Source organism: Mangifera indica, chromosome 9 (assembly GCF_011075055.1).
Source record: "Mangifera indica cultivar Alphonso chromosome 9, CATAS_Mindica_2.1, whole genome shotgun sequence".
Taxonomy (NCBI): domain Eukaryota; kingdom Viridiplantae; phylum Streptophyta; class Magnoliopsida; order Sapindales; family Anacardiaceae; genus Mangifera; species Mangifera indica.
Genome location: NC_058145.1, coordinates 14,644,683 through 14,654,371, shown reverse-complemented (window position 1 = coordinate 14,654,371; position 9,689 = coordinate 14,644,683). Strand labels below are relative to the sequence as shown.

The window sequence follows — 9,689 nt, the reverse complement described above, 5'->3', positions numbered from 1 at the left end:
CTTAAATTCTTTCCTTTTAGTCACTTACCCAAATCAAATCGAGTAGCTTATTTGTACAACCTAATATGATAATATATAATTAAGTTATTTTAAAACAAATAAAAAATAAATATTTATATCACCGAATCATATTTTATAATTAATTAATGATATTTGTTTCTCCATATAATTTTATAATAAAACTATATATATCTATTTTAGGTATATATAAATTATTATGTGATTGAATGATTTTGAATTAAAAATAAAATAACATTTAATTATATAATAACACGTATAAATATGTACACATTTATATACTTCAAATGAATATATATAATATTACTCATAACTTTATTCAAACATAAACTAATAGAAGCAAAAAAGGGCTTTACCAAAAGATCATCAATATTATAAATCAAACAATTATAGCTAAAAATTCATGGGCAGCATTATTGAGGAGATCTAAATTATTAAAGAGAGAAGGAGAGACACTTAGTTAGTGTACCCACAATCTCTTTCAGGGGAAAAAAAAAGAGTAGGACATTTTCAATGTTGTGCTCATCTACAAAATATGCCTTCTTCTACCAATTATTCCTCTATTATGCCAACAATGATTGGCATAAAAAACAATTCGGATTTTGGCTTAAATAGAGTGCCAGAAGGTCATGGATTAGGTAATTTTAATTTGGTCCCCATTGAACTTTACAGCAGCTTGTTCATATGGAAGCTAGCTTTTTGAATATAGATTTTATGAATCTTTACATTTCTTCAAACTGTGATTGTTTATACTTAGCTTTACTTCCATGTGTGTAGAAAGGTGATTGGTCTAGATCAAATTCTAGTACTAATTATGCCTCTCCAAGATTTTGTTAGATTAATTTAGCTATTGCTTGTAACTTAAGCATGGAATTAATTATTTATATTATGAATTTGCTTGAACTAGACCTTCTTGCTTTTCCTTCCAAATTTGAATCATTGCCACAATGGGAACAAAATAAATTATTGGAAGAATATTATTATTAACCTAAGAACAGTGTTATATGCATAACTTTATACATAAATAATGATATGTCATCATGTAATTAAACAGTTAAAAATTAAAGATAAAATAATACACAATCACATAGTGATACATCATTATTTATACACAAAAATTGTATATATAGTATTATTGTTAGCTTAAAGCACCATCCGGGTTTCTTCAAGATGAATGACAAATTTAGCAAGAGATTTATGAAGAGATTAAGATCAATCATGGGAGGTTGGCAAAAGATTCTAAACCGCCCTCAAATGATAATGTTAAATTATATATAATTAAAACTCATATTCTCTTAAGATAAATTAAATAAAATAGTCAAAATCTACCAAAGAAACTGCCAAATGATTCTCAAATCTTGTACTTGTCCGCTGTTTGATTTATACTTTCATTTCAAATCAATAAAACTATCGTACTTATTTTGAGTATACAAATAATTATATACTTATATCATCAAGTGATTGAATGATTTTGAATTAAATACAAAATAATATTCAATCTCATAATAACACAATATGTGTACTCGAGAGTAGATACTGTGAAATTTAGGTTGGGTCACCACAAGTTTTGGTTGTTAAATTTGATTGACTATTTGACAAGCCAGCTATACAAATAGAAGCAGGTACTGACTTTAAAACAAAGTTCATGCATCCATTACATCTTTCTTTTCCAGTCATACAAAAATGTGCAACTTATTATTCCCAGAATTCATCTCACAATGCAGAACACAACAATTTCGTTTTGACATTCGATGCATACGCGGATTCTGTTACTATATGACTTGATAATTTTAAGACAGAGACTGGTTATATCAACATCTTTAAAAAAATGGACTATGTAGATCTAAGGTTAACCTGAAACTGAGATGAAGCCAAGAAAGGGATATTTCTGCAACCTTGTGTAAGTATATGGCGATACAAACAATCCCAGAACAAGTCGAGCTCTCATCAGAAGAACCCCAACACCAGCAGAGCCATTTATACAGTTAGTTGACAACCAAACAGGAGATACCTGCACAAGAGACAATGCCAGTGTTATAAAATGTTCAATGATATATATAGGCTGACTTCCATGTAAATGAAATGGAGACTGTTATAGTAATTTAATCCGAGTAATATCAGTAATACCAACATTGAAATTCTGATGAATTTCTCACATGATATTTTAAAAAAAGTTCAGAATCTCGAGCAAATTAATCAAAAGATAATGTCCAAGTCAGCATGCTATTGCTGACATTCCACTAGGAAAAGAAAAATACATTTCTGAAAAAAAATGATAATTTGTTCTGGTTACATGCAAAAAATATTTAACTCTCTGACACACCAAATGCCAAAGCTCTGCAAATCGTTCTGTATACACCCATTTCTATTTACCAAGTCAACGGTTTTGAAGCAATATACCGCAAGTGAGCATTAAGAGGATTAAGCATCGATCTTCACCGAAAAGCAAAAAAAATTTATCCTCAAAACATTCAAAATAACGGTGGGGCTTCCATGTGATGCATAAAAAAACCAGTGTGCAGGGCCCTTGGAAATGTATAAAGCTTCTAATTTACAATCTCCAGTGACTCTCTCTGAACTCTACAAATATTCATAAAGATTGCATGACCCTCTGCATTATAAGAAGACTTACTGAAACTATTGATAAATTATGAGTAAGATTCTGATAACAAACAAATTCTACTTTTTCAAGCTTCAAAGGGCATAACCTCAAAAGTGTCAGACAGTTTTAGCATTGCATGTTACTTCGTGCTCTTTTACAATTTGCATTTTTAATGAATAAGAATCTTGATATCGCCCTTCCTATATGTGTCATTTCATTTTTTAACAGCAAAATGCTCTTGCATGACTGAGGTTCATTTCAACAAATTTTACTTGGTACTCAGTAATAACAAGAAAAAATTTGACCTAGAGAAGTGGTGAAGCCCCATATAACAGATAGCCATCATGAAAGAACTTATAAAATAACTTTTATCCAAAATATATTTGTATGTTAATGTCAACTCAATATCAAAGGCTGCATCATCTGTGACTACCAGAAATCCTCAAAGGCAATGATTCTGAGCCAAAAAGAGAGCAACATAATTTTAGATACTGCAAGCCTGCACAGGTTGAGCAAAATAGCATAAACTTATGCATAAAACATGATTTTTCCAATCAAGTAATTTCAATAAAATGAAAGAGACTTCAACTATCATTTATGGACAAAAAAAGATGCTCAGGCTATCTTGCCTGCACATGTGGTCATAAAGTTCATACTTATACCAAAAACTTGAATTTTTTTACCAAAACAATTTAAAGAGCTTTCACCCGTACTCAAACTGCACCTCTACAGCAAATATTTCCACATGAGCTAAACAATGGATGAAGTGAAACTGCCCAACAACAGACATTCTTCATGGGTTTTTATCTCTGAAACAACCCCAAAAATGACAATCCTTTTAAGATTTGGGCATCGTTTTAAGAGCTCCTCAACCCAATGTGAGAAGAGATCATTAATAACAAGCCATTCAAGCTTCAATACAACCACATTCTCCAAATTAGAAGATCCTTGCAGGCCATAGTGAATAACTCCATCTCTCAAGTCATAACTCAACGAAAGATGGGTCAGCTGTGGGAAACAAACAGCCATTGTTTCCAAAACTATAATTTCATCTTCATCAAATACAACATCCCAAAGCCGAAGCTTCTTCAATTTTGATGATCTTGAGAACGTCTGGTAGAATTTTGGCCAAAGTATTGTGAAGTTGCCGATATCTACAATCTCAAGATTATCAACAGTCACTAATATCAATATGTATGACACAGATCATCATCATTCTTGAAATGCTTAAAAGTCCCCTTGCCAATGAGTTCAAAAAGTTCAAGAGCATGATCTTTCAAGTGCAAACACTCAACACTATCAGCCGCCAATATAAACTTGTCCAAACTAACTGCTTCAACATAGATACTCTTAAATGTCAGACTGCTCAGTTCACCTGTCACTTGGGCATCTCACATTGCAATCTTTGGATTGACAAGTTCCAAAGTCTCAATCTTCCGACATGCTGAGGGCAAAAGACTCAAATCCAAAGCTGAAATAGTGACATGGCTTAAGGAGAAAGATTTCAAACGAGGGAATCTCAGAAAATTAGGTTCCACTCCTGTGATTGAATTATGGGACGAAGACAACACTTCCAGTTATTGTCTCCCACAGATTTCAAGGATTTTAACATTCGGATTGGTTTGGACATTATAATACAGCCTGCGCAATGTTTCCTAGTATGCATGAGCTATGCAATAACAGTAGAAACAGAGAACTCATCAGCATCATCCATCGAAATCAATAGGCATTGCAACCACTGGTTTGGAATATTGTTTGGGTTATCAGGATTTCCAGTCAATTTGTAGTCAAATCATGATACACACGAGAGTGTGGAGATGTTTCCGGCACTTCTTACATGTTGCAGAGGCTATCACCACATCCCGTGCACCTCCAAGCCAAGACAATATATTGACAATGACTTCAACAGGGGGATGCTCCATCACCAAGAAGATCAATCAAACAATCTCAAACCCACTGATTGGATTTCCACCACAATGTCAATGAACTTGGTATACTTTGTTCTTAGAGAAAACACAAAAACTTCACAAAATCTAATTAGATCACCGAAATACATGCACAAATCCACCAAAATTCTATAAGCAAAAAACCAGGTACTCAATTGCTTCTGAGTTTTGTACTAAAATCAGAAACAAGAATCTACGCGCATGAAGCATAGACAAAAAAAAAAAAAAGTCCAGCATATGGGTATGAACAAAAATTGAAGAAATAATAAAAGAGCAAAGGCACTAAAATTATGAATAAAACAGGCAAAAGGGTCATCGAGATCTCACCACAAATGTCAGAGAGGGGGTTGAGCTAGGGCGTGAGATCTCACTGTGGAAAGTAACGAAGCTTTGATGAACTGGACCACAAAAAGAGTGAACGGTGCTTAGTACTCAATACTCTGTCGGAAATGTCCATGAAACAGTAATAGTACTAGCGCTCTCGGGGCGTTTGGCAAGAGAGTTAATGCAAATACCAACAAATGAATAAATTCACTCATTCGTTGCTGCTTTTTCTTTAATTTTTTTCCCCTGTAAACTCCTCTCGCGCTTGTTTCCGAACGCCGGTATGGCAATGTACCGGAAAACTTATAAAGCTCCATATATACCTGAAATGATTTAAACCAACCTTCACCTTTTGTAAATTTCTCAAAAAGTAGATGAAATGAGTTAACATTTTGTACTTTCCCTCCAAAAATTAACATGGCTCAATTTAGGCCAAAGGTATATCCCACCTAAGGTGTGCTGCATTTCCAAGCTTCTCTCTTTTAAATTTAATACTCTTAAATACCTATCTATAAACAGTTAAAATTAATCGAACTCTAATCTTTAAAATTTTATCTCTTTTACCCCCTTAAACTTTAAAAACTAAAAGTTTTCTCCAACCTAAATTATTTTAAATTCGTTTAATAAATTGATATTTTATCAAGATTTACTAACGAGGTTGTAAGACATTTTTTTGGTAGAAAATATTGAAATTTTTCGTTTAGATTAATATTTATTTTTATATGTTTTTTTAAGGCCTTTGATTCTGATCTTGTATAAAAAAAAATAGTGTCTTGATTTATATTAAAGCCATAAGAAATTTTATAAAATTCAAATAAAATAAAAATACTCATCAAACTTTGGTAATAAATGTTCTTAAAAGACTAGAAACACTTTCGTTAGGTTAATATGCAGGAAAATACAAATTAAAATGACAATTTATGGATAATTGATGTTATATTTATTTCAATTAGATACTATAATACTAAATTATATAAATAAATTAATATAATTTATTTATAGAGGTAATTAATTAAAATAGGCAAAAAATTAAGTGTTTATACGTTTTTAGGCCACCCTAGAAAAGTTTTATCAAAATAAGCAAACCGTATTTTTTTTACCCTTTTTACCCTTATGTTGAAAAACCCAGTAAAAATATTTTTTCTGAGAATATGCGTCGGTTTACGGCGGTTACGATAGTAGCTAGGGATTTTATAGTAAAACCCTAAATATGTCGAATGTATATGGATGTTTTTGAATGTTTCGAACGCTTAAAATGATGTAGTTTCAATGTTAATGGATGTCTGGAAGTGTAGCCGTTGAGAGACAAAAACGTAAACTGTGAACAGTGTCGCGCAAACTGTGAACAGTGTCACGCAAACTGTGAACAGTATCGCGCAAACTGCTTGCAAAATCGCGCAAAAAATACTGTTCACAGACTATAATATCTACTTTTGCGCGATGTAAACAATGATTGCGCGATGTGAACAGGTTTGCGCGGTGTAAACAGTGTTTGCGCGATTTGCGCAGTTTGCGTGACACTGTAAATTTGCGCGATTTTGTCTCTCAACGGCTACACTTCCAGACATCCATTAACATTGAAACTACATCATTTTAAGCGTTCGAAACATTCAAAAACATCCATATACATAATTCGACATATTTAGGGTTTAGTGTAAAATCCCTAGCCACCATTGTAACCACCATAAACTGACGCACATTCTCAGAAAAAATATTTTTACTGGGTTTTTCAACATAAGGGTAAAAAAAATACGGTTTGCTTATTTTGGTAAAACTTTTCTAGGGTGGCCTAAAAACGTATAAACGCTTAATTTTTTGCCTATTTTAATTAATTACCCTATTTATAGGCCAATGGACTATTTTTCATCCAAGTTTGGTGATATAATAAATATATATCTGTGGAAGATATAAAACTCAAATACCTACCAAGTTTTAATCAGTTAGGATATATCCATAAATTTTATGATAAAGTTAAGGGATAAAATCGTTATTTTATTAATAATATTAAAATAATTAAAATTATATCTCATATTCTTCTCCTTAATTTAAAAAACTAATTTTTTTTTTAAATTAAGTTTTGATAAATTTACTTTTTCCCCTTATGGTACCAAACTCAAAATCCGATCGTTTTCTCTAACAAATGATGGCCCAATGACTGATAAACAAGAAAAAGTCATCTAAATCTGAAGATGTTTTGTCACCTTCACTAGATGACGTTTTATCGTTTAGATATGAATTATGAGCATCGTCTAGTTGTCCACCAACGCATCTCGCCAATCGCCAGTGGTTGGAGGGAGGGGTGAAAAAAATTTAAGAATTTAAAGAGAAAAAATCACTTTTCAAAATTCAGGGATAAGGTGAAATTCTAATTTTTAAAACTTAAAAAAGAAAATGAGATAAAATTATAAATTATTTAATAATATTATTAAATAATAATTTTATCTTTATATTTAATAATAATTTAAAAATGAATAAATATTTAAATTTTTTAATTACTATAAATATATTTTTGATATTATAATAAAATTTGAGTTAAAAATTGTCCATACCCTTTATATATATATACATGTAAAATATTTCTCATTTGTATACCTTTCAAGTCAGATCAATCATCCCTACTTTCCAACCTCACGAAAGCCCAAAAAATAAAATAAAATAAAATCACATGCTTTTATGCAAAATTTCTCTCGTTTCATCTCCACCTCTCAACTTGAAACCAAGGAGTCTGTCTAAAATCTTTCCCACCTTTCAACTTCACCACACATTGTCCAAGCAAGCATGAAACGTAGGACCATCTCCCACCATTCATCGTATTTTCCAAAAACCTACCCATTTCTCCTTCTCTCCTTCCCTCCTTCCCCACTTGTTTATTACAAATTTTTTCCACATCCTCACATTTTCCTCCTATATTCATCATGAACACTCCTCCTCCTACTAATTACACCACAGAAAATCTATCTGAAATGGGTTCCAGGAGCTTTTCACAAGCCGTTCGAAGAACTAAAGCAAGCCGCAGTAAGGCAACTGGGCTGCATGAGGGTGAGAAAGTTGTTCAGAGTAATAAGGATAGGGATGATTATAACGTTAATGGCGGCAGACGAGAGAGGCTGAAGAGACATAGAGAAGAAGTGGCGGCCGGGAGTGTGTTGATTCCGGATAAATGGGGGCAAGAAGAGCTGCTGAAGGATTGGATTGACTGTTCGGCTTTTGAAGGTGTTTTGGTTCCGAATAAGATTGCTTCTGCTCGTAAAGCTCTTGTGGCGGATCATGGACGTGGAGCCAGTAGTGCTTCCACTTCTATTTCTCCTCATCAACAACGTCTGAGGATTGAGAGTAGGTGTTAAGTTATTATTTTTTTTTTAAAGGAAGAGGTTAATTCTCTTAGATCTGGATCTCTTGTTGAGTTTTGTATCATATTTCCTGTGTACTGAATTGAAAATGTGTGAAATGTTGATAAAGAGCATTTGTTATTGTAACAAATTAGTGGTGAATGATATAAGGGTTTTTTTAATTTGGGAAAAGGACTATTTCCACACTCATTTTTTAACCCTATCTTAAAAGTATAGTCATGTTTGATGAAAAATCTAAACATTCACTTATTTTTAAACTATCATTAAGTTCTTTGTTAAATAAAAAGATAGAAAATCATTATTTTATTATTTATATTCCAGTTATATAATATTATTAATTTTTTTCTCTCTGATTTTAAAAATTAACTTTTACCCCCCATCCATGAACTTTGAAAAGTAACTTTCACCCCCCCAACTCCCTAATTTTTTTTCAATTTTCCCTTCGGCCACCAACGACGACATGGTTGGAGGGAGAGTGACGAGCATCGTCTAGATTTGGACGACACTCATTGAGCTTCATTAGATGATGGAGCGTCGTCCATTCTCTGGACGACGCTCCATCATCCATTATGGACAACTCTCGTCTTCCATTCTTTGGACGACGCTTGTCGTTTAGATCTGAAAGACACTCGTCCTTCTTGGACGACGATCGTCATCCAGAGGTGGTCGATCTCTGGATGAAAACTTCTCCACCATCACCGGAAAAAGTGGCTACATTTCAGGGGGGAAAAGTTAATTTTTTAAAGCTTAATTCAGGGGACAAATATTAGTTTTTCAAATTAAAGGGGAAAAATGAGATAAAATTTTAATTATTTAATATTATTGATAAAATAACGAATTTACCCCTTAACCCTAACAGAAAATGTGGGTGGGTCCAAATAGATTAAATTTTGGATAGATGTTTGAGTTTTTTATCAAGCGTGAGTATACATTTAAGATAGGGCTAAAAAATGGATGGGAAATAGTCCTTCTCCCTTTTTATTTTTATAAAGTAGGTCCATATAAACAGAACAAATTCCCACTTCAAAACGAGATAGCAAATAACTTATATTCATCTCTGTCGAAAAGACAAAGATAACAAATTAGTGTTGAATTCAATAAACAATTAAAAAAACCATTTTATATTTCATTTTCATAAGAACTAACAATTGATATCATAGCGGTTCTAACATATATATAAGAAATAAAAGTATACATACTCATTTTATATATATAAATAAATACATATTTGATATATGTTATTATATAATTAAATGATTTTGAATTAAAAATAAAATAATATTCAATCACATTATAACACACATAAATATATACTTACTTGTGTATTTAAAATTAGCACACATAATATTGCTCTTATATATATATATATATATAAAAGAATTGGCACAAGTAAAATTGGCTGGCCTTTTGTTTTACCGAAAAAATGCCATGCCCAATTAGTTCTAAGAG

General features: G+C 32.1%; 1 protein-coding gene, 1 long non-coding RNA gene and 1 pseudogene across 2 annotated transcripts; 1 reads left to right on the top strand and 2 right to left on the bottom strand.

Annotated features, from left to right (window-relative positions):
* Positions 1 to 1,644: 1,644 nt before the first annotated feature.
* LOC123225079 lies at positions 1,645 to 5,294 on the bottom strand. Its single transcript, XR_006504100.1, has 2 exons — positions 4,894 to 5,294; positions 1,645 to 2,029 (listed from the first exon to the last, which is right to left on the bottom strand). It is a non-coding gene; the product is annotated as an uncharacterized LOC123225079 (long non-coding RNA).
* On the bottom strand, positions 3,129 to 4,898 carry LOC123225078 (annotated as a pseudogene).
* A 2,353-nt stretch (positions 5,295 to 7,647) lies between the features above and the next one.
* Positions 7,648 to 8,370, top strand: LOC123226225 (protein BIC2-like). The gene has a single exon (XM_044650759.1). It carries the CDS (start codon positions 7,806 to 7,808, stop codon positions 8,232 to 8,234), a length of 429 nt encoding a protein of 142 aa, XP_044506694.1. The 5' UTR covers positions 7,648 to 7,805; the 3' UTR covers positions 8,235 to 8,370.
* The last annotated feature ends 1,319 nt before the right edge of the window (positions 8,371 to 9,689 follow it).